This window comes from Misgurnus anguillicaudatus, chromosome 9, assembly GCF_027580225.2.
Source record: "Misgurnus anguillicaudatus chromosome 9, ASM2758022v2, whole genome shotgun sequence".
Lineage (NCBI taxonomy): Eukaryota > Metazoa > Chordata > Actinopteri > Cypriniformes > Cobitidae > Misgurnus > Misgurnus anguillicaudatus.
The window spans coordinates 16,347,022-16,371,757 of NC_073345.2; the positions used below are offsets into that span (position 1 = coordinate 16,347,022).

The following is a 24,736-nucleotide window of genomic DNA, read 5'->3' on the forward strand; positions in this document are numbered from 1 at the left end:
TTAGACACATAGTCTGGTTCAACATACTGCGTGTTTGCAGTAGGGCTGGTCCGAATACCATTTTTGAGCTTCGAAGCTTCGGTAGTAATCAACATTGAATATTCGAAGATTCGGAGGGAGGGGAATAAACATATTCTTCTCTCTAATAAAGGCAGAAATCTCTGTGGCTATCTGTGTGCATTTACTTCACGCGTTGCGGTTGTGTTGCTGCGGAGCCAAGGGAGTGTAGTGTCGCATTTTGGTGCAATATGGACACGCGACACGTTCAGAATTAATAAATTTTTTAATAAACTACAGAACCGCCTGAGCCAGAAGCAACATGCCTCACACAGGCATGGCTTATATGCTCTGAGAAAGGACACTGCACTAGTGATACAGGTCTTTTAAGAGCAATACTTAAGGTAGCCTAAAACCAATCACTTCCAAATCAGAAATTAGCAGCACAGTAAGAACTTACACCATAACGGAGAACGAAAAATAAATGAAGTTCAACTAACTGCAATAAAAAAATCCCAAAATTGAAAATCGAATGCCAATCCACCGAATAAATATTAAAAAAACAGAATATTCTGTTTCAGCCCTAGTTTGCAGCACACATTTTTTTTATGTTTATATATTTAAAAAAGAACATTTTCTGGAAGGCATTAAACTTTTGTGAAAATCTTGAAAAACGCTGGCGGGCAACTTTTTTAAAAAACGCTGGCGACGAAAGAGTTAACAAGAAGTAGAGCTGAAGCCATACATATCTATGATTGGTTACATGTTTGTGACGTAGCAAACCGAGGTGATTTCAAACTGCAAATTTATTGCACATGGTTTGCCTTAAAGCATATTAAAAACAGCACATAAAATATAAACAACAATAAAAGCTTAATTTACAGCACAGGGGGACTTTAATTATTTCAAAATAAAATCTCATAAATGTTATTAATTATGCATAATGTTCATGCATTTATTTGTAAGTATTACATCACACCTGTCAAGATGACATGCAGTACCCAGATGGGGTTGTGTTGTATTTTCAGTGGGTTGAATAACACGGTAATAACAAACCCTCAGAAAATCGTCACTGACCAATCAGAATCAAGTATTCCAGAGTAATAAATATGTATAACATTGCTGTATGTCAACAACTGTCTTCTATTTTATTTTCTAGTAAAGTATTTTATGACAAAAAAACACAGCAACTTGGGAGCAATAAAAATGTCAATATTGCAGTTTGAGTGCTGTGGCTCAGATTATTCATAACAGTACTGTATGTTAGGGGCGTCATGTATTCACTTATTCTGTGATGCTGTTGTTATGTGTGTTTTTTGTTGTGGGAGAGCAGAGGGGGTTTGGTGTCTCATAGGAGCCCAGAGTTCTTCATATATACCCAAGTGGGCTCTTTTTCTCCCTCTGAGCACCTGATTTTCTCCTGGCGACATAAAAACCTTCTCATCTCACAGAGCTCTACCTCCGTCTAAAATGTAGCGCTGTTAAAGTCTTAGTAAATAGGAATAGGTTTATGTAATCCAAAACTGAAGGGAAAAAATACAGATATGCTCAGTCACGTTGCATCAGTGCTGCATAATGCATAGGTAAATCAGATGCGCCGGGCGGTCTCTGTTAGCAGCAGAAAGTGTTTACTGAAAAACAGTGGATCCTGCATATTGAAACAACATTATGCATGAGATGTATAAATTTTGCTTGAAAATTATCTTTCTGGATCGTAGTGTTAAGTGTTTCTGTGTAAATTAATTCCCTGGGTCGCTTTAACAAGGCTTGAGGAGAAGCAGGTATTAAATGTGCAATTGACGTGCTTCTTCACATTCCTGTGTCACGTGCTGCACAAATGCATGAAGACGAGAATGTAAACGCAATCTGCTGTGTGTCACAATGAGTCTGTCATGATCACCCACAGCGACGACTAAATGTTGTTTCATTCTGCACTCCACTTTCTCTCCTGATAGATGATCATTCTCTTGCCTTGCTCACTCATCCTCTCCTCTCATTATCTGTTTCATCTGTCCTCTCTTCTCTTTACTTCACTTTAGTTTAACTCCTCTTCCCTATGGCAGCTTCACCCATGTGTGTTATTTTCCTCTCCTGTCCTGTTTATATTCTCTTATTATCTGCTCTTCTCCTCTGTTTTCTTGTCTCCTCATTATCTGTTCTTCTGCTATCTCTTCCCCTCTTCCCTGAGGAAGTTTCTGTCCTCTTTGTTTTCTCCTCTCATTATGTGTTCCACTCCTCCCTGTTCTCCTCTGTTTTTTCCTTCTAATTTTCTTTTTCTCTCCTCTCTGTTTATCTCCTCTCTGTTTTTTTCTCCACTCACCTCATCTACTCTCTGTTGCTCTTCTCTCCTCTTTTCACTCATCTCCTCTCTGCTCCCCATTTCTCATCACCTCTGCTTTTTCTCCTCTCACCTCATATGATCTCAGCTTCTTTTCTCTGTTATCTCTCCTCTCACCTCCTCTTTGTTTTTCCTCATCTCCACTACCCATCTCATCACCTCTGTTTTCTCCTCTCACCTCATATGATCTCAGCTTCTTTTCTCTGTTATCTCTCATCTCCTCTCTGCTCCTTATCTCTTTTCTCACCTTTTGTCTTTTTTTACCCTTTGCTCCCCATCTCTCATCTCCTCTGTTTTCTCTTCTCACCTCCTCTGTTTTCTGTTTCTACTGGTTCTCATCTGCTCTCTGTTCCTCTTCTCTCACCTCCTCTCTGTTTTTCTCATCTCTGCTCCCCATCCCTCCTCTTTATTAATCTCCTCAGTTTTTCTCCTCTCACCTCCTCTGTTATTCTTCTTCTACTCATTCTCTTCTGCTCTCTGTTCCTCTTCTCTTATCTCTTCTCTTTTTTCTCCTCTCTGCTCCCCGTCTCTCATCTCACCTCATTTTGTTGCTTCTTCTTTTTTCTGTTTTTTCTCATCTCCTCTCACCTCCTCTCAGTTTTTCCTCATCTCTGCTTCGCATCTCTCCTCTCTGTTTTTCTCCTCTCACCTCCTCTGATCTCTGCTTCTTTCTGTGTTATTTCTCATGTCCACCTCGCTCCTCATCTTTCCTCTTACCTCTGCTCTTCATCTCTCCTCTCACCTCCTCTCAGTTTTTCCTGATCTCTGCTTCCCATCTCTCCGCTCTATTTTTCTTCTCTCACCTCCTCTGATCTCTGCTTCTTTTCTGTGTTATTTCTCATGTCCACTTTGCTCCTTATCTTTTCTCTTACCTCTCCTTTTTCTTACCTCTGCTCTTCATCTCTCCTCTCACCTCCTCTCGGTTTTTCCTCATCTCTGCTTCCCATCTCTCCGCTTTATTCTTCTTCTCTCACCTCCTCTGATCTCTGCTTCTTTTCTGTGTTATTTCTCATCTCCACTTTGCTCCACATCTTTCCTCTCACATTCTCTCTTTTTATTACCTCTGCTCCTTATCTCTCCTCTCACCTCTTCTAAGTTTTTCATCATCTCTGCTCCCCAACTTTTTTCTTTATTCATCTCCTCTCTGTTTTTCTCTTCTCACCTCCTCTGTTTTCTGTTTCTACTCATTCTCATCTGCTTTCTGTCTCTTCTCTTAACTCCTCTCTGCTCCCCATCTCTCCTCTCACCTCATCTGCTCTCTTCTTCTGTTTTCTCTCGTCTCAGCTCCCCATCTTTCCTTTCACCTCCTCTCTGTTTATCACCTCTGTGCCCCTTGTCTCTCCTCTTATTTCATATGTTTTTCTCCTCTCACCTCATATGATCTCAGCTTCTTTTCTCTGTTATCTCTCATCTCCTCTCTGCTCCTTATCTCTCCTCTCACCTTCTGTCTTTTTTCTTACCCTTTGCTCCCTATCTCTCCTCTCTACTCCTCTGTTTTCTCTTCTCACCTCCTCTGTTTTCTGTTTCTACTGGTTCTCATCTGCTCTCTGTTCCTCTTCTCTCATCTCCTCTCTTTATTTATCCTCTCTGCTCCCCATCTCTTCTCTCGTCACCTCTGTTTTTTCTTCTCTCACCTCATCTGATCTCTGGTTCTTTTCTCTGTTATCTCTCATCTCCTATCTGCTCCTCATCTTTCCTCTAACCTCCTCTCAGTTTTCCTCCTCTCACCTCCTCTGTTATTCTTCTTCTACTCATTCTCTTCTGCTCTCTGTTCTTCTTCTCTTATCTCCTCTCTGCTCCCCATCTCTCATCTCACCTCATTTGGTCGCTGCTTCTTTTTTTCTGTTTTCTCTTATCTCCTCTAACTTCCTCTCAGTTTTTCCTCATCTCTGCTCCCCATCTCTCCTCTCTGTTTTTCTCCTCTCACCTCCTCTGATCTCTGCTTCTTTTCTGTGTTATCTCTCATCTCCACTTTGCTCTTCATCTTTTCTCTTACCTCTCCTTTTTCTTACCTCTGCTTCTCATCTCTCCTCTCACCTCCTCTCAGTTTTTCCTCATCTCTGCTTCCCATCTCTCCGCTCTATTTTTCTTCTCTCACCTCCTCTGATCTCTGCTTCTTTTCTGTGTTATTTCTCATCTCCACTTTGCTCCACATCTTTCCTCTCACCTTCTCTCTTTTTTATTACCTCTGCTCCTCATCTCTCCTCTGACCTCCTCTCAGTATTTCCTCATCTCTGTTCCCCATCTGTCCTCTCTACTCCTCTCCTCTCTGTTTTCTCTTCTCACCGCCTTTGCTTTCTGTTTCTTCTAGTTCTCATCTGCTCTCTGTTCCTCTTCTCTCATCTCCTCTCTTTATTTCTCCTCTCTGCTCCCCATCTCTCCTCGCATCACCTCTGTTTTTTCTCCTCTCACCTCATCTGATCTTTGGTTCTTTCTCTGTTATCTCTCGTCTCCTCTCTGCTTCTCATCTTTCCTTTCACCTCCTCTCTGTTTTTCTCATCTCTGCTCCGCATCTCTACTCCTATCCTCTCTGTCTTTCTCCTCTCACCTCCTCTGTTTTTCTTCTTCTACTCATTCTCATCTGCTCTCCGCTCCTCATCTCTCCTCTCAGTTTTTCCTCATCTCTGCTCCCTATTTCTCCTCGCTATTCCTCTCCTCTCTGTTTTCTCCTTTCACCTCCTCTGATCTCTGCTTCTTTTCTGTGTTATCTCTCATCTCCTCTCTGCTCCTCATCTTTCCTTTCACCTCCTCTCTGTTTATCACCTCTCTGCTCCTTGTCTCTCCTCTTATTTCATATGTGTTTTCTCCACTCACCTCATATCTGTTGCTCTCCTCTCATCTTTTCTCTGTTTTCTTTCATCTCCTCTCTTCAGCTATCCCCTAACCTCCTCTCTGTTTTTCTCATCTCTGGTCCTCCTCTCTCCTCTTCTCACCTCCTGTTTTTCTTCTTTCTACTTGTTCTCATCTGTTCCTTTCCTCTCATAAAAAACAAAGAAAAAAGCAGAAAGCAGAGGAGTCTTTTTTCTCCTCTCACCTCATCTGCTTTCTGCTTTTTTTCTTTGTTTTTTTACTTATCTCTGGTCCTCATATCTCCTCTTAACCCCTTTCTGTTTATCTCCTCTCTGCTCCTCATCTCCTCTGTTTTTCTCCATTCTGTTCCTCTCCTCATTTCTCTGTGTTCCGTCATCTCCTCTCTGTTCTTCATCTCTTTTCTCATCTCCTCCCTGTTTATCCACTCTGTTTCATTTCTCCCCCTCTGTTACATAAGATATAGCTACCCCACCGCTGCTAGATAGAGCAGCACACAACACAAATCATTCTCAGCATAAAATGAATAGGCCTGAAGCAGCGCTCTGTATGTGTGTGATTGTGTAAGTAGTCTTGATTAACAATAGCAGGAGGTGATGGCCATACAGCTGGGTGAAGGTAGTGACAAACGGCAGCCGATATGTCTTTGTTTTCCATTATGTTGCATCACAAAGGAAGCAGATCTAACAACAATGACGGGTACTCGCGTACACCGAGCCTCCTGCATATTTCATATCCCTTTGATATTAATAATAGACGATCGGCGGGCATAAACTTCACTTGGCCTAATTCTGGCTGATCTGGACAAACATTTTAAATAATGGGACAGACCGCTCACAAACACACACACAAAAACATACACCCAGAAAACGCTGAGCTCATAATGGTGATAATTGTAAGGATGCGTGCTTATGTGTATCAGTGACCAGTGACTATGCAGTGCTGAGCATGATGGTGGTGGGGAGGTACTTATTCTCACATCACCCACTGCAGGCACACAGGGTGCAAGCAGAACTGGATGATAGGAAGATATTTAGAGAGAAAGAGAGAGAGAGAGAATGATAATATTAAGCTATGAGGTTCAGATGACTCAGAGGTGTAGGTGTTCTGCAGTAGAGAGCCTCTCTCTCTCTCTCTCTCTCTCTCTCTCTCTTTCGTGTGCTGTAGGTTGCTCTGATCAACTGATGGATTTTAACAGCTGCACTGTACCAGACAAATCTAAGTGCACAGTGGAGTTGAACTCTTCCTGCGAGACTGCAAGGGAACTAGGGTGAACTGATGTGTTTTTATGTCTGTATGATACAATAACACAGACAACAGGTCGACTTTCAGTGACTTTGTATAACTACATTAGTGCTATCCCTTATGAATGTGCACAACAAATTTCAGCTATCAGGTGCTTCTTTTGTAGTGGTTATTTGTTGAAGGGATGGGTCACTAGTCAAACAAAGACTAAATCAATCAATCTTTTAGATTTTTATAGGTTATATAGTTTGCACAATACAACCCTTTCTTTAAATGAATTTGCTCTGCAGACACTCATTTGCTCTGCAACTTACACTGCTTCAAAGCATCTTGCATCATAAACGTTACGTTATCAAGCATCTCAATTAAAAAATAAACTCGATATGAACATTATGTGAAAATCACATTTAAATACATTCGGGCAGTCCATTGAAAATTTTGAAAATATGTCATTTTGGCTCAAGGATTTTTTACATCAGTTGTCTCAGTTTTACATCTGAATAGGAATGACACCTCTGGCCCACATAAAAAACACATTGAACGCTAACTGCTTTAAAAAACACTGTAATTTTGCCATAGTGCATGAGATGTACTTTCAGGATAAACAGAATCACATTACAAAAAAAAAAATAATCAAGCTACGTCCATTATCTCTGCATTTTTTTCGTGCGGTTACACAAGGACCTTTTTCTTTCAGGAGTAAGCGGCTCATACACGGATGAGACAGCGGAAATCACAGCCAGCTGGTGCGCTGACACACTCCTGCAGATGGACGCGGGTATCAAGTACTCAACTCTATTGATTATACACAGAGACTGACAAGAGGCGAAAGAGAAGAAACCAAAATGCATATACCAGCTATTACATACACAAAGACAAGGTTTTTGTCATACACAGCCCTGGGTTTTAACTACCAACTTGAAATTGACATGATGAAAGAGAGAATTAAAGGGATAGTTCACAAAAATCATTATTTGTCATATTTACTGTCATGTTGTTCAGTGGCGGCCAGTGACTTATTTTTTCGGGGGGCTCGATGCGAAGTTCATTATAACATGTATGTAGCCCGTCACGTGTGTGGTTCCTCATTTCAAAATATGTGTTCTGCGCGTCGAGTGATCCTATGTGCATCAAGTGTCTTGTTAAAATAAGTGCCTGCTGCAGATGCGTCTGAAGGGTTTATGATAAAAGAGACGCTCGCGTTTGCCGGATAATCGCATAATCTCATGCATAATCAATTGCATTTATTTTGTAAACGTGAGCATCTCTTTGATCATAAACGGTTTTGACACGTGTGCAGCAGGCACTTATTTTGACAAAACACGTGATGCACATGGTTCACATAACACAACATATTTTGAAAACACGAGAAACACACATGAAACTCCGAATACGTTTTGAATTTGCGCCCCTCGGATGAGCAGTCACAAGCTGCCACTGATGTTGTTTCAAACATGATATTTTTTCAGTGCAAACTTAAAGGTAAAAGTTCACCCAAAAATGTAAAAAAAAAAATTTTACCTCATAATTTACTCACGTTAATGCCATCCTATGTGTACATGACTTCCTCCCTCTCTTCAAACTTACACATTTAGAATTAAATTAATAACTTAATAACATATATGACATAATATTTACAAATGATTAAACCAAATAGTGTGTTTGTGACATTTGAATGTCTTGTCTTATTTTAAAACCGAAAATAAATGTGTTAAAAATTTGTTAAAAATTAGCTAATAAAATATTTTGAATCAATATTTAATGTACCGGCCACCTATACATTATCTCTTACTTATTGTTTGACTGGTATAGAAAAAAAGGCTTGAATATTTTTGCTATAAATAACTCTCATTGTGTTTCACAGAATAAAGATTTTGAAAGCGATAACAGAATTTCTATTTTTGGAAGAATGTTCCCTTTATACCTGAGAAACATACACATGCACAATAGATGCAACTTCAAAGTGACAGCTACATTCACAGGCAAACTTCATTCCAAAACACCTCAAGCGTTTGTTGCTGCCTTTAGTTTTTGACGGTCTCATTCGTTTTTTATCGTACAGTCGGGGCCTTTGGAGTTTATTTTTATATTTGAGGTCAGAACGCAATCTCTCAATCTCTTCTACAATGCTGCCTGTGCTCTTTAGTAGCTTCTGTTGGCTCACTGTATCAAAGGAGCTCATCACTGATATACAGTTAACACAAGCAGACGCCATCAGTTAAAAACTGTATTGCATACAAACACAGATGCTAATGTGCAGATGTACACAAGCATATTCTGGTCTTCAAATGTAATATATGACACCAACATTACTATAAAGAACAACACACGCTCTGTTTGAGAAAGCTTTTACTTTACATAGTCCAGGCCATCATTTCATCACCGGTCATGGTTAAAAAGCTTGACCTATAAAACACTACTCATTTTATCTTCCATCCCGCAAACCCTCTGCAGGTTTCCGAGAGGAATGTCACTTATCTCAAACCGCAGGCAGGATAAAACCTGAATAGTAGATTAATTTCTTAATATTCTGAACACTTTATCTTATACAGTGAGGAAAATAAGTATTTGAAAACCCTGCTAGTTCTCCCACCTTGAAATCATGAAGGGGTCCGAAACTGCCATCGCAGGTGCATGTCCACCGCGAGAGACACAATCAAAAAAAAAAAAAAAATCCAGAAATCACAATGTATGATTTTTTAACTATTTATTTGTATGATACTGCTGCAAATAAGTATTTGAACACTTGAGAAAATCAATGTTAATATTTGGTACAGTAGCCTTTGCATTTACAGAGGTCAAATGTTTCCTGTAGTTTTTCAGCAGGTTTGCACACACTGCAGAAGGGATTTTGGCCCTGGACATGTGCTGGTTTAAGCAGGGGAACCTTCCGTGCCATGCATGATTTCAAACCATGACGTCTTAGTGTATTACCAACAGTAACCTTGGAAATGGTGGTCCCAGCTCTTTTCAGGTAATTGACCAGCTCCTCCCGTGTAGTTCTGGGCTGATTTCTCACCTTTCTTAGGATCATTGAGACCCCATGAGGTGAGATCTTGCATGGAACCCCAGTCAGGAGAAGATTGACAGTCATGTTTAGCTTCTTCCATTTTCTAATGATTGCTCCAACAGTGGACCTTTTTTCACCAAGCTGCTTGACAATTTCCCCGTAGCCCTTCCAGCCTTGTGGAGGTGTACAATTTTGTCTCTAGTGTCTTTGGACAGCTCTTTGGTCTTGGCCATGTTAGTAGTTGGATTCTTACTGATTGTATGTGGTGGACAGGTGTCTTTATGCAGCTAATGACCTCAAACAGATGCATCTAATTTAGGATAATAAATGGAGTGGCGGACTAACAGGTCTTTGAGGGTGAGAATTCTAGCTGATAGACAGGTGATCAAATACTTATTTGCAGCTGTATCATACAAATAAATAGTTAAAAAATCATATATTGTGATTTCTGGATTTTTTCTAGATCACGCCTCCCACAGTAGACATGCACCCACGACGACAACCCCAGACCCCCCCATGATCTCCAAGTGGGAGAACCTGCAAAACAGCAGGCTGTTCAAATACTTATTTTCCTCACTGTATATCATTATAAAGGCAGAAATCAGTGTTATATTAGTCAGCAAAACAAACAAAAATGTACAAAGTGCACCTGTTGAAAAGCCTGATGGGAAACCAGCACACAAGCATTCAAGACAAACTATGTGACCCTGCCTGTGAAAACCCAGCAAAAGTCATTGTTTTCTACATATAATCATCCTACATTATGTAAAGAACATTCTGTGAAAAATAACCTTAAAGGGCGTTTTGCAGGTAAAATTTTTCAACGAATTTGTGCAATTTGCGTGTTGATAATAAACATTTAAACTGTTATCCATTGTATTTTATGTTGTTGGGTATCACAAAACCCGAAAAAGTATGAAAAAGTACAGCAATTTGCAATGATTCTCCTTTCCCTCACAACGCACTGTATGACGTCACGCTGGGGAGAGAATTTACCAAAGCCGCCTTGAGAGCATTGAGAATGACTATAGAAAGACGAGTAAAGTACAGTTCTGATAGCGCAGATAATAGATAAATACATACATACATACATACATACATACATACATACATACATACATAGATAGATAGATAGATAGATAGATAGATAAGATAGATAGACAGATAGATAGACAGACAGACAGATGGATAGGCTAGTATAGAGAGATAGGCAGACAGCCAGATAGCATAAGGTTAGCATATCTTCGTGTAGAAAGTAAACAAACAATTAACATACTCGTGCATGCTGGCTTGAGGGGGTCCATGATCCTGCCTGAAATGGGTGTAACTTTATGCGATCTTCAGCACAAACGGTTTTGGCAGCATGTCTCTAATCCTGGAAGGTGAGTGAAGCACGTCACGTCTGTTCGCGGGTACCAGCGACCCAAACGCACTCACTTTCTTACAGCCAGTAGCGAAATGGCAATCGAGAGAGTCGGAACTTTCACGGGCCGATCTGATAATAGTTATACATTTCGAGTTATATTAGCAACACCGTCTGGCGGCGTGATGTGCGCCGGTTCCCGCAGCCCGCTGGTCAAACTGTGCAGGCAGCCTCTCTGCTCAATAAAGTATATAAAAGTGCTCAACCTGTTCGGCAGGTCCAAACATGTACAGGATTTATAAAAATACAGTGATCAACGAGCGGTTCCTCCTCAAATGGCTTAGCCTGTCGTGATGTAAAAAGCCGCCGAACGCCTGTTTATTACAGTATGTATGCGGTCAGATCCGAGTATGCTGCAGCTGCTGACTGCTGCTGCGTATAAAATGATCGTGTGATTCGTTATAATCGCATAAACAATATAACAAAGCATCCTTTTATTTCACAAAACAATATATTTGAGATATTATTTGATAGACTAGTAAGTGTGGATTAAGGATGTTTAAAAATCTCTAGCCTGGTGGTCAGGACATGAATGGATCAAATCAGCAGATTTGCGAAGTTTTATTTATCTCCACATATATCATAAATAATAATTAGCAAGGTAACTTTGCAGTATAACACATTATATATTTCCTACGATGTATATATGATTTCCAAATTATATACGTAAGTATTAAACAGCAATAAATGTCTCATCTATCTCTATGGCTCTGGCTGAGTATTTCTCCACTTCTCCCCAACGTGACGTCATCGCAGAATTGCGTTAAAAAAACCGTTAATACCAAAAACGTAAAAAAAAGTGAGACATTTTTGAGACATTTTAAAAATTATACACATATCTTGAGTGATTTATGTACCCATTAATCGACAGTGGTGGTTAACCTGCAACATACACTTTAATATCTTTAATATTGACTGCGTAAGATCATGTAAAAGATTGCCCCTTATCTCATAATTAGATTATGAGACCTTGAGGCCTGGATTTAACAGACAGGGCCATATATGCAGTATGTTGGCCTTTTGAATTAAGAGGAAAGCACCATGATGTACCTGTGACAGGTGCCTCTATGTCCAGCATGGTCTTCTCCTGCCGTAAGATGGTTCCTCCTTCATTGATGATCCGGAGGGCCACGGTCTCCTCCACTCTGCCTTCCTTAGTGAGGTGGGCTTTCAGTAGATCCACCCTGGGCTTCCCCTCACAGTCAAACACCTCTTTCATAGTAAGGCGGTGACTCAGGGGAAAGGGTACGGCTAAAGGAAACAAACAAAACAAAAAACAGATCAGATCTGAAGAAAAGTACATACTGTAGTTCAGGGTTTTCGAGTTTGTCACTGGCACTATTTTTAGATTAGTTAAGATTCTATATTTGTACATCACATTTTATTTAATCAAAATGGACTTGCGTAGCACTTGGAAATAATTATTCCTGTAATCACAGATGCCTCTACTGTCCTCATTCGTTCATTGAGATCACTTACAGCGATGCACAAGTCTCATTTTACCACAAAACCAAAACTAAACTGCTATACGTTAGCTGATTGACAAGTCATAATAACAGCTGCATATTAAAGCTGCCAGAGAGCTGAATATGAATGAATAATTGATTGAGGTGCGGCGAATGGCGTCTCGATCCTCAGCTGGGTGAAAATTCAATTGAGAAATTAGGTAGAGAAAACAATATCGACACCAAAAATTGGGGCAAAGGCAGTTTTGTACCGCCGTGACTCACTCGTGTGTACACTGATAATGTGAGACTTGGCTTCAACAAACCATTGGCATGGTGAATTATTTACGGGTGTGTGCTAGCAAAGATTAGCTGTGTGCCGCACGGCAATAATTACGGAGCGCTGTTACAGTGGCATTCAGAAGAACTTGGAAACGTCGTTCGGATGTGTGATGATGCTGGATTTCAGACACTACAGACAGTGGGGACACTTACAAGGAATCCTGGAGGAGCTGTGTGCAAACCATATATTTTGTATTGCTGACTGGTGATTAGCAACAACATATTCTGCTTGTACTGTAGTTTGCACATAGACACGGAGAGAAAGAGAGAGAGTAGGGAAACTGGTGAGGGAACCTCAGGGCTGGGACTCAACGTGATCAACACAAAGCTAAATAATTCATGTTTGACTTCAGGGGGAAAAAAGAGAAATCTCATGTTCCTGCTGCTGGGATAATGAGACCAGGCCTGGCATGGGATTTTAACAGCGGTAAGAAAACAGTCCATTCAGAAGAGTGTGTGTGCTATATATTTGTGAATGCTCTCTCATGAAATACACACTTCTGCTATATGGTTCTTTTTCGTACATTTTATAGGCTGTATTACAATATGCCTGTTATATACAGTATGTTAATTGACCATTGTGAAACAGAAAGCCGTTATAATAGCTCAAAAGAGAACTAAGAAAAGTATTAATACCATAAAGTAAGCACATAAGGTAACACTTTACTTGAAGGGGTGTTCATAAGACTGACATGACACCTTCATAATCATGACATGACACGTGCCATGAACATGAAGGAGATTTTATGCACTTTTAACTGTCATTAAGTGTCATTTGTTCAATTGTTTCATTTTTTATGCAAAGATGACATTGTTTGAGATGTCTTTGTTATGACAACTTGACATAATACATCATAACTTGTCATTAGGGATGCTCCGATCGATCGACCGATAATGCTTGCTATGTTTCTCAATGAATTACGGTGAAATGTCGCTACATCCAAAAGCCAGGGGGCGCTCTCGTGCAGAAACTTAAAATGCGCTGTAAACGAAGAACAATACACACGCAGCTGTGATGACACGCAGCTCCATGAAATGGCTGAAGGATATATTTATAGTGCTGTTCTTCAAACCTTTTCAGGTATTTTCATGATAATAAAGAATATGTTTAATAATTATGTTTGACGAGTGTTGCTTTTTTAAATGCATGTTATAAACGACTCAAACTAACAGTGATTTTAGATCAATAAGGACTTACTGATCAAAAGCCGTAGTGCATGAAATGGATGTAATAAGATCGGCTGTCCGATTCAGAATAGTGATCGGCCACGTATTATTAGTGGAGATCGGAATTGATTGGAGCATCCCTACTTGTCATAAATCTGTAATAAACATGACATAGCAGAATAATTATCAAACTTAAGAAACTACCTAGCTTTATGGGTTAACATACATTAAACCGTCATTAAAATGTCAATAAGTGTAAATACTATGTAAAATAATTTTGAATACCTTAACAAAATCTAACATAGACTATATAAGATTATACTTAACTTTCTATGTGCACCATACATAAAAATGCCAGCCCATTCTCACGAAATTTCGTTATATAGTCACATAAATGTTTGATTCGTGATATTATCACAAATTTCCATGTTTTTTTGTGATCGTATAACGCATTCCTGTTTTCGTGTGATTATCACGTATTGGTTACTCAACTGTTTTGTCCTATTTTCTTACCATTGTCGCTTCGGTTTAGGGTTAGATTTACATAAAATGACATCTCTACCCAAACCCAACTCTAACCCTAACGCTGCCAGGATTCTGCCGGAATAAGGTCTTAAATTATATCTAGTCTTTGTAACAGGGTCCTGGCATGTGGGAAATGCGTGGTTTTAGTATTGATTTATTCTGACCACGCATTTCCCGGGTCTCGTCACTTTTTACCCGCTCCCTTACTTGTCATTGATTTCAGCTGTGTCCTTCATTAGTTGTCCCTATTTATTGTCGTTGTGTTTGATGTTCTGTGCACGTTCGTCTTGTCGTTTTCCTGTGTCATTCATCTGTGAGTATTGAGAGTTATTTAGTCTAGTCTGTTATATGTTGTGAAGAGTTTATTGTTGGTTTATGTTAAGTTTAGTGTCAGTTTAGTGTTGCGTCTTGTTTTGCCCCCTCGTGGGTTTTTATTTTCCCTGTTTGTTCAATAAATTACTTATTTTTTGTCACGTCTGCATTTGGGTTCGTTTCTTGTTAATTCCTCACAAACGCCAGGTGACATATAAAAAAATAAATCAGAAAAAATAGTATAAACCAATACATAAAGTGACATTCTAATGCAAGTACCAAATCTAACCCTAAATCGAAGCGACAATGGTTTGAAAATAGGAAAAAGCAGTTGAGTAACCAATACGTGAAAATCACACGAAAACAGGAATTCGTTATACGATCATGAAAAAAATTCGTAAATTCGTGATAATATCATGAAAAAAAAATAACAAATTTACATTACTATATCACGAAACCTTGTGAGACTGCGTAGAAAAATACATAATGACATTTTAATGACAAATTATCTTTGTACCACTGTAGTTGAGGTCAAGAAAAATATTTATGACACTGTTATGACAGAGTATTAAAACTTAACGACATTTTAATGACAAATTCAATTTGTATAACTGATAAAAAGTGGTCAGTTATGTTGTTTTGGTAATGTCAAGTTGTCATGACAAGGTATAATGTATTGGTTAATGTCAAGTTATCATAACAAAGACATCCCAAACAATGTCATCTTTGCATTAAAAATGACATAACTGAACGAATGACACTTAAAGCAACACTAAAGAGTTTTTGCTCTTTGCTCCCCCTACAGGTTAGAAGCGGAATTGTCCATTACCTCTGTCGTAAATACTGCAGCATAGCTGGCTCTGATTGGATTGTAGGTCTGCCATAAAGCAAGTTTCTGTAGTTTTCACTCGAACTACAGGACCGCGACCCAACAGTTGGAAACTTCTTTAGTGCGGTTTTGGCCGATAGAGGGCTGCAAAGCAAATGTGAAAGTGCCGTTCACCCTGTTTCGAACGACTGAAACTTTTTTGGAAACGTTATTTTAAGGTAAAAAAACTCTTTGGTGTTGCTTTAATGACAGTTATCATAAACATGCATAAAGTCTCCTTCATGTTCATAACACTTGTCAGATGCTGATTATGAAGGTGTCATGTCAGTCTTATGAACACCCCTTTAAGTAAAGTGTTACCACACATATATACACATGTTAGATTTGTTGTTTTTAAAATAGTATAGTAAATGAAATTCACAACAGTTGTGTCACTTTTGCATTATGTATTCAGCGCAAAACTCTGCAACCCAACGTCACATCTAATCCAGTCCATCAATTCAAACAATTCACAATTTGCACCTTGCAAATTGCACACAATATCTGGGGTGCACTCAAGGAAAACATTTTATCAGTCCATGCATTTCTTGAGATTCAAACCAAATGCATTACTAGTCTAGCACCATGTCCTACTGGCCGCTACAGGGCCACTTTTGGAAGAAGCACATTTCTGTGATAAGAGAACAGCTAAAGCATCTCAGCAAATCGTTTGGCACCTCTCTGACTCAGTGTGAGAGTCCACAGAAAGACGTCATGGCACAGTCAGATAAAGAGAGCGAGAGCTAGACACAGAAGCATCATTTGAACATAATGCCTCTTCTACAAGAACACATCGTGCCTATTCATCCCCATATTCGCCATTTTTTAAATATTTGTTCTGAAAGACAGACAGACAATTTGTGTATATATGAACAATAATGAGATGGGCCAGAGCTCCGTGTGTGGTCTATTAGAGACTTAATAGAAAGAATAGACGGGAGAGAAAGAAGGGAAAGTCTGAAACGACTGATGAACGATAGTCTTTGTGGGGAAGAATGGAAAGCAAACAAATACAAAGAGAGAAAAAGAGAGGTTCAAGGGTGAGGTTGAAAACAGCAGCTTTGCTCTTCACTTCACAAGATGTTGGACTGTGGTGCATGTTGCCGAGCAACAGCTAGTGACTACTGAAGTGTGGCCGGTTTAGACACAGTATACACTGCGATTTAAGACTAAATCATAAATGTTGAGATCACCAGCAGCGCAGTTGTTCCTTAAAAACCACAATCGCTGAAATATTCTCTAGATTTAATAAACTTGTGCTGAAGTGCAGCGAAAAGCTAAGGCAAGCAGAAAGGAGACCAACTCTCATTGGGAGAATCTCAGGGGTGTGTAATTTACACTTATAAGGAGTACACATCCACACAGAAAAGTGTGCTCATATACAAGAGTGTGCACAAAAGTGAATCAAGCGGGAGCCCACGCGCGGCAGAATGAGATATAGCTTGAGCTTATACTTCAATTATGCTAAAATTTACAATACTTTGCACACCGTCCTAAAATAAGCAGATCTCAGCTTCTTTTCTGTCCCAGCTGCTTAATGTAGTTTCGAGAAATAAAGCTCTGTTTCAAAACCTAGTGAGATCCCATCATGTCTACTGCAGTTTCAGCACCTTATGCCCACATACAGCATTGTATTGCTTGATCGTGTACAGTATGTTGCTAAACTGGTACCTTTAAAAAGCATAAACAATATATCCAACAAATACTGGGTCAAGTCTCTTGACGGGATTGTCTTTTCTATAGATCTATAATGTTTTAGATATTGTTCATACAGTTGAGCTCATAGGTTTATACCCATTGCCAAATCCGCAAAATAAATACATAGTTAATAGAAATGATAGTTCACTTTTACCATCTGTGTCTGTAAAGGTCTTTTTCAGTACTCAAAAGAGTGAGGAGAAGCATTTTTACACAATTTCAGGATAGTAAAACACAAATATAGCAACAAACACTGAAAACATATACTTAATTTGGGTTTGTACAGTTGCTTTGGAACAAAAAAAAAAATGTGGGTCAAATTGACCCGCGAAACTCAAAATCGGTACAAATTTTTTTGCGTACACTTCAAAACATTTCAGAGTATCCTAACTTTCCATGCATGTTCATGGTCCTAAATGAGAAACAGTCACAAAATTTCAAGAATAAAATCACAGGTCAACTGTTTTTTCCGACAGCTTAAAAATCAAAACGGGTCAAATTGACCCGGAACATAATACAAGGTTTAAGCAAATAATGAAAGGAATCACACATCAAACTGCAGTCTACTGTCCTGAGCAAGCTTCATTGAATAAATATATACAAATAACCAAGTTTAAAAGTTACATTTCTTTGATTCTTAGTACTGTATAATGTTACTTGGCTGATCAACACTGTTTTTGTTTTGTGATTGTAAGTGAAACTGCCCACTGATCATCCGAAAAATCCTTTAGGTCCAGCACCTACTGCATGTTTGATCCGTTACCAACATTAAAGGCGGGGTGCACGACCTCTGAAAGCCAATGTTGACATATGAAATCACCTAAACAAACACGCCCCAACCCCAATAGAATCTGGACCTTCTTTTGATAAACCTGCCCCACACATACGCAACCTAGACAACAATGTTGGTTAGTAGACACGCCCCTTACTGCTGATTGGCTAAAAGTGTGTTTTGGTACTCAGCCCGACTCCCTTTTCCAAAGTGTTTTTCAAAAATCATCCACCCCGCCTTTAACTATGATAATGAGATTCATCTTTTCACATCAAGGAAAACTGAAAAACTCCAACAAAACTATTGCAAAAGATACAAACATTCGGCAAACACAATACATTAGGAGCCAGGGTTATGTAAACTTTTGAACAGGATGATCGGTACACAAAAAATGCAGCATAAAGTTAAAACTAATTGGTTATGCAAGTCAATTCAACCTACTATTTTAAGTTCTGGCTTGTGATAAGTTGACATAACTTATAAAAACAAGTTGAAATTGTTTAACTTAATTTGTTAAGTAACATAAAATATATGTTTGATAATTTTTTACAGTGTATGAAATAGCTTATTCAGGACAGTAAATTAAAAACAAACTGCAATTTAGTTGGATCCATTTAATTTTATATACTAACATTCTGCAAATTTTTCAAAAAGTATGTAACTTATGAGCACAACTTTATCTTAAAAGCAGCAAAATTGCTGCATAGAATTAAAAATGCTGTCTGTGTAGGGATCTAACCAGATTTTGGAACAGAGCTAGTCAGTGTACCTCTCTTCTAACACAGTATATGTCTTTATTTTCTCACAATGTCATTTCAACTCAACTTTAATTGGGGAAAATCTTGTTTATATATCAGACTACTGTATGTCACTGTACAATCCTCTGTGAATGAGTCTGTTGTGGTCTAACCTCATGGTTGACTATTTTACAGCTTTATTACACCAAACAGATTCTCTTTTTCCTTATTTACTCCTTCGAGAAAGCTTGAAATGTTTGTGACAGACAGTAGTAAACCTTCATAACCTGAAGGACTGTCTATAACACATCACGCCTGCATATGAGACAGACCAACAGCTGTGAATAAACCCTACCTGAAAAAGCCCAATCGCAATGGTTGTCTCTTATGAACACATCGTTCAACGCTAACAAACACACCTGTCAGCTTGACACTGTGCACGTCTGTCAATGTTCTCATCATGTTAACAGAAGAGCTTCAGGTCATGAGCACACACACACTTGCTAATTCTACCAGCCAGTATGATACACAGCCAATTGTTACTGTGTAACTTGCTGACTATTTACATGACTGATCCAGTAATATTTAAATGATTTTGCATAGTAAAAGCCACATGTTTTTCATAAAAAGGTAATACAAAACACCAACAAGTGCTGGAGCATTCTGAAACAATCTGTTTTGATGAGCCTCAAATGTAAAAAACAGAAAAATGACATTTATTGCTTATTTAAAAATGTTATGTTCTAACCCTTAAACTATTTCAGGGTTGAATATTACTGGGTTGAAGTGCAATGTCTAATAATGGCTAAAGCTAGCAAATATCACTGCAGCACAATACATTTCTTACAAAAACAATATTCTTGCACTTTGTGTCAAAATGTTTTTAGTTTTGGTGAAACGATGTTTCTGTTGTTTGAGTATTAGAAAAATGAAATACTGTTACTGAATTTTAGAAAGACTTCTTACCTATTTGCAGCATATGGCCAAAACAAAAATGATATAGTAAGCTTAAATATTACGTCAAAGCAAGGAACAATTACATTTAAATGGGAAAATGTCACAGCTTAACAGGGCACAGTACTGGAGCACAGACAAATTCTGCATTTTCTCAACAAAAAAAAAAACATTTTTAGAAGTGAAACCATGACATTTTAATTTCAATAGAAGCAAACTTCAGGTAAAATTAGCTTATAATTTTATAACCCATTAAAATGTAATGGTAATGAGGGGAATGTTTGCAAAGTAGCTGTCATTAAAATAAAAAATAAACGTAAAAAAGCAATGTTTGAATTTTTCAACTTTAAAAGTACAAAATACTATTACAGCGTAATTCACCGATTTCTACACTCTAAAAAATGCTGGGTTATTTTTAACCCATTGCTGGGTTAAAAAAGGGATGAGCCCAGCAGTTAGATTAAATTTAGAAATTTTTTATATTTGACCCAACAGTGGCTTAAAGAGATAGTTCACCCAAAAATGAAAAATGAACCAAACTGATCCGAAGCCCCATTGACATCCATAAGGAAAAACAATACTAATGAAGTAAATGGGGCTTCTGATAGGTTTGGTTACAAACATTCCTCAAAATATCTTCCTGTGTTCATCAGAACAAAGAAATTTATACAGGTTTGTAACAACATGAGATTGAGTAAATGATGACAGAATTTTCATTTTTAGGTGAATTGGCTTTATGCCCAGCTGCACTACTTCCTGAACTTCAGCCAGCTCCTTGTTTCCTGTCTGCCATTATTGGAAAAACTGATTAAAGGAATAGTCTACTCATTTTCAATATTAAAATATGTTATTACCTTAACTAAGAATTGTTGATACATCCCTCTATCATCTGTGTGCGTGCACGTAAGCGCTGGAGCGCGCTGCGACGCTTCAATAGCATTTAGCTTAGCCCCATTCATTCAATGGTACCATTTAGAGATAAAGTTAGAAGTGACCAAACACATCAACGTTTTTCCTATTTAAGACGAGTAGTTATACAAGCAAGTTTGGTGGTATAAAACGTAGCGCTTTTCTAAGCGGATTTAAAAGAGGAACTATATTTTATGGCGTAATAGCACTTTTGGGAGTACTTCGACTCGGCGCAGTAACACCCTCCCTCTCCCATTATGAGAGTGAGAAGGGGAGCGGACTTTTCAGGCGAGTCGAAGTACTCCCAAAAGTGCTATTACGCCATAAAATATAGTTCCTCTTTTAAATCCGCTTAGAAAAGCGCTACGTTTTATTTTGTACCACCAAACTTGCTCGTATAACTACTCGTCTTAAATAGGAAAAACGTTGATGTGTTTGGTCACTTCTAACTTTATCTCTAAATGGTACCATTGAATGAATGGGGCTAAGCTAAATGCTATCGAAGCGTCGCAGCGCGCTCCAGCGCTTACGTGCACGCACACAGATGATAGAGGGATGTATCAACAATTCTTAGTTAAGGTAATAACATATTTTAATATTGAAAATGAGTAGACTATTCCTTTAATCCAGGTGTGTCTGATTATTGTTGTTGTGACTACTGAGATCAGGCACACCTGAATTAATAAGTTTGTTTGTGACTACTGAGGTCAGGCACGCCTGGATTAATCAGTTTGTCCAATAATGGCAGACAGGAAACAAGGAGCTGGCTGAAGTTCAGGAAGTAGTGCAGCTGAGCATAAAGCCTATTACGGTTTAAGGCTACATTTATACATAGCCGGGTATTTTGAGAAACGAATTCTTTCCCGCCTCCGTTTTCAATAATAACATCGTGCACACAACATCGTTTTCAAAACTTTCCATTTACATCAACCCGCATAAATACGTTGTCGAGCGGCATAATAACTATGCCAAAGCTGTGGGAGGCAGTGTATTAAGGGGAATACAGCCATGCAAGCCAATCAAAATCGTCAGAATCGACACCAACGAAGAACACGAGCGACTTCCTGTTCCCTTCATAACAGCACACATGGGCTGAATCCCAAATCGCCTACTTCCATACTATAGAGTATGTAAAAAGCGCTACTTTGCGTACTATATAGTATGGAGGTGGGAGGTTTGGGATTCAGCCATGATAAACCTGATTGATCAGTAGCCAAACAAACTGTAAGGGCGCTCTCATGACGTTAAACATTTTCTGGCGCAAAATGTGACGTTTAAGAACCTAAAACCCCGTTTCTCCCCGTTGACACGGCAACACATAACCGGGGTAATCAGAAATATCCACTTTGGCCGGAGGTTTTAGAAATAATCGTTTTCTGTAATAAAAACGCGGTTTTCGTGTAAATGACAGGCCAAACCGCAGGGAAATATATGCGTCTTTCCTTTGAATTACAACCGCTAGGGTTGAAAATAACTAAAAGTATGCACTGTTTGGCCCTGTACCAAATGGCACACCTCCTGTGGACTTACGGTCTCTTAGTTAAATTGCACATGCTCGCTTAGTCTACGAGTCCGTAGGGTGTCCCATCTGTCATTTTTAAGCTCCGAAGTGTGCTCATCAGCGCCCCCTTTGCACCCTTGATGCGGTCTTTGGCGAAGCCTGCATTGCTTCACGCATTTTACCAACCCAGAAGTCCTTGCAAAAGAGCGAAAGAGATCAGACAATGGATGGGAGTTCACACTGATGGGCAACTTCTCTTCCTATTTCTGGTGTGACGCTCGAGTCTGTCCCAAAATACGACTCCGGTGCACCCTCGTGGACTTGCGTCAAGGGTCCCTAAGGTCTGCACTACATTATGTCATCAAAGTGGGCCTTTTTGTGTACATATTATACAACTTTGCAGTTCGGGCGGCCCGCCTAAGCTGGGAAACCCTACCGCCTTAACTAGGTCGTCCAAAAAAATAATAATTGCGGCACAAATGGCCGTCAAGTGAATCTCTGGGTGTTTTCACACCTAGTTCGTTTGAGCCCTCTAAACGCTCTCAGATCAGTTCAGGGTGTATATGTGAACAAACCAAGTGATCTCAGACCCCCCTAAAAGGACTCAGAAGTGAACCGAACTCAGACCACGTCAGGAGGTGGTCTGAGTACAGTTCACTTTTGGGTTCTTTTGTGGTTCGATTTCTTTTTGATATGTGAAATCATTGAGGTCCCGGTCCGCTTTGCGTGTCGTTTGGACATTGTATCAAAATCAACTGCTGCACAGAAAGCTGGCGTCTGAGTTCTTATGAAGTTGTGATGTGAACAAGAAAAGGTCTGAGATCACTTCAGTTCTGAAGAGGACCAAAAATGAACTGGGTCCTCTTTTGAGTCCACTATATTGTGAACACCAAAAGGACTGAGGTCACATTCAGCTAGTTCCTTTTCTGGTTCACTTTAAGTGAACTGGGTTTGGTTCTTTTAAAATGAACTATATGTGAAAACACTAGGGATGCTCCGATCGATCGGTCGCAGATCGGTATCGGCCGATAACGGCATTAAATGACTCGATCAGTCCTCGTTAAATTTGCTGATCTCGTGAACCGATCTTTCTGTTTACTTTTGTCATCATATGGCTCCTCAATGCGGCTGCAGTTAGAGACCATTTTTACGCAGTGAGAGCATTTTTATAACCCGTGGCTCATGAGCGACGTGCAGATTTGCATTTCTCTCTTTGCCTTTACAGAGATATGTGTATTTTCTATGAGGACGCGGTCCGGTCCTAACAGCACGACCCGTCTTCACATCCCCATCAAACAGCGTATACAACACACATCTATCGCGGACATTGCATCCTCATGCCGAAAGTTTATTATTTGCATGTTTTTTAAAGTTTTGAGCATTTAAACTTTCATTTTCCTCACAGCTGCTCTCGTCTGCATACACCCACCGCGCGCACACACATAAGCCTCAGTCATCAGTGCACGTGAACAGAGTGATCTCTGTCAAGTCTTAAAGCTACAGTAACCTAATTCATCTCTCAATAAAATCACTCTCTGCTCTTCACTAAAGAACTGTTATACTTCATACGAATGCGTGTATATTTAATTCATACAGTAAAGACTGTGAAGTATTTTTTTTCATTACTTTTTACAGACATAAGCCTTTTTAAAGGCACATTACATTTCTCTTTGCAGAAGAAATATTTGTCGTGCTAATTTATTTGATTCTCTATTAAAACAATAATAAACCTAATTACTGTAAGTAATATAACAAATGCAACATCTGTGGTATTACTTTATCTAGAAAAAAATGTTAAAAGTTACAGTCATCAAAGAGCTTGCATATCAGCTTGAAAAATCGGTATCGGCATTGGTATCGGCCGATCACGAAGACAACCAATCGGTGATCGGTATCGGGCTGCAAAAATCCTGATCGGAGCATCCCTAGAAAACACCCTCTGAGAATAACGCGGATGTGCTTCACACTGCGAGCGGGCACGCGCACCACACGGCCAAATGAGAAAAAGACGTGGTCAGTCACTGTCTGGGGGATACTAGTAGCCAGTTGATAAAACATCTCAGAGTATAGCACAGACGCGATTCACACCACGAGCGTGCACGCGCGCCACATGCCGTAATGGCCTGTCAACTGTCTGGAGGATAGCCAGTTGATATAACGCGTGTCCGTGAGAACTGTAAGTTGATTTATGTTTTGGGTTTATTTAAGCCTGTTATTGTATTAGTCTAGAGTAAGTTAGCTGGTTATTTTTGTTGTTTGAGCAACCTGCTAGCTAGGTTGCACGTGCCTGTTGATTCTATATAATTGTTAGGCGCTCTTGCTCACGTTATTTATGTGCATTATGTACATGCTACAGTAGTTACACTCCTTTAAGATAATGTAATTAATAGTGGGAAATAATCACTTTCTACAATCTTCGCGCTATCTATCATCGTTCGCCAGATGTTCTACAAATCTGCTTCAGTTTGTGTTTATTAACCCTTTGGTTTCACTTCATTACGCAGCTATTTTCGGTTAAAAACATTTAAGTCATTAATAATCTAGTATGTGTTCATTTTCTGTCATAGTTTCTTCAAAATTAATTTTTATTTGAGTGTTTTAAATACAAATATTTTCATTTTCATCATGATGTGTACGCCCCTCCCCTTTGATTGCCCCCCCCCCAGGCCACGGCCACCCGCCCAA

The 24,736-nt window shown here is 39.2% G+C and overlaps 1 protein-coding gene across 3 annotated transcripts in view; it reads right to left on the minus strand.

The window, feature by feature from the left end:
- ppp3ca (protein phosphatase 3, catalytic subunit, alpha isozyme) overlaps positions 1-24,736 on the minus strand; it is a 74,819-nt gene that overhangs the window by 41,605 nt on the left and 8,478 nt on the right. For all 3 annotated transcript variants that reach the window (XM_055179448.2, XM_055179450.2, XM_055179449.2), the window contains one exon: positions 11,872-12,072. In XM_055179448.2, coding sequence (XP_055035423.1) covers positions 11,872-12,072 — 201 coding nt within the window. The remainder of the gene's footprint in view (positions 1-11,871; positions 12,073-24,736) is intronic.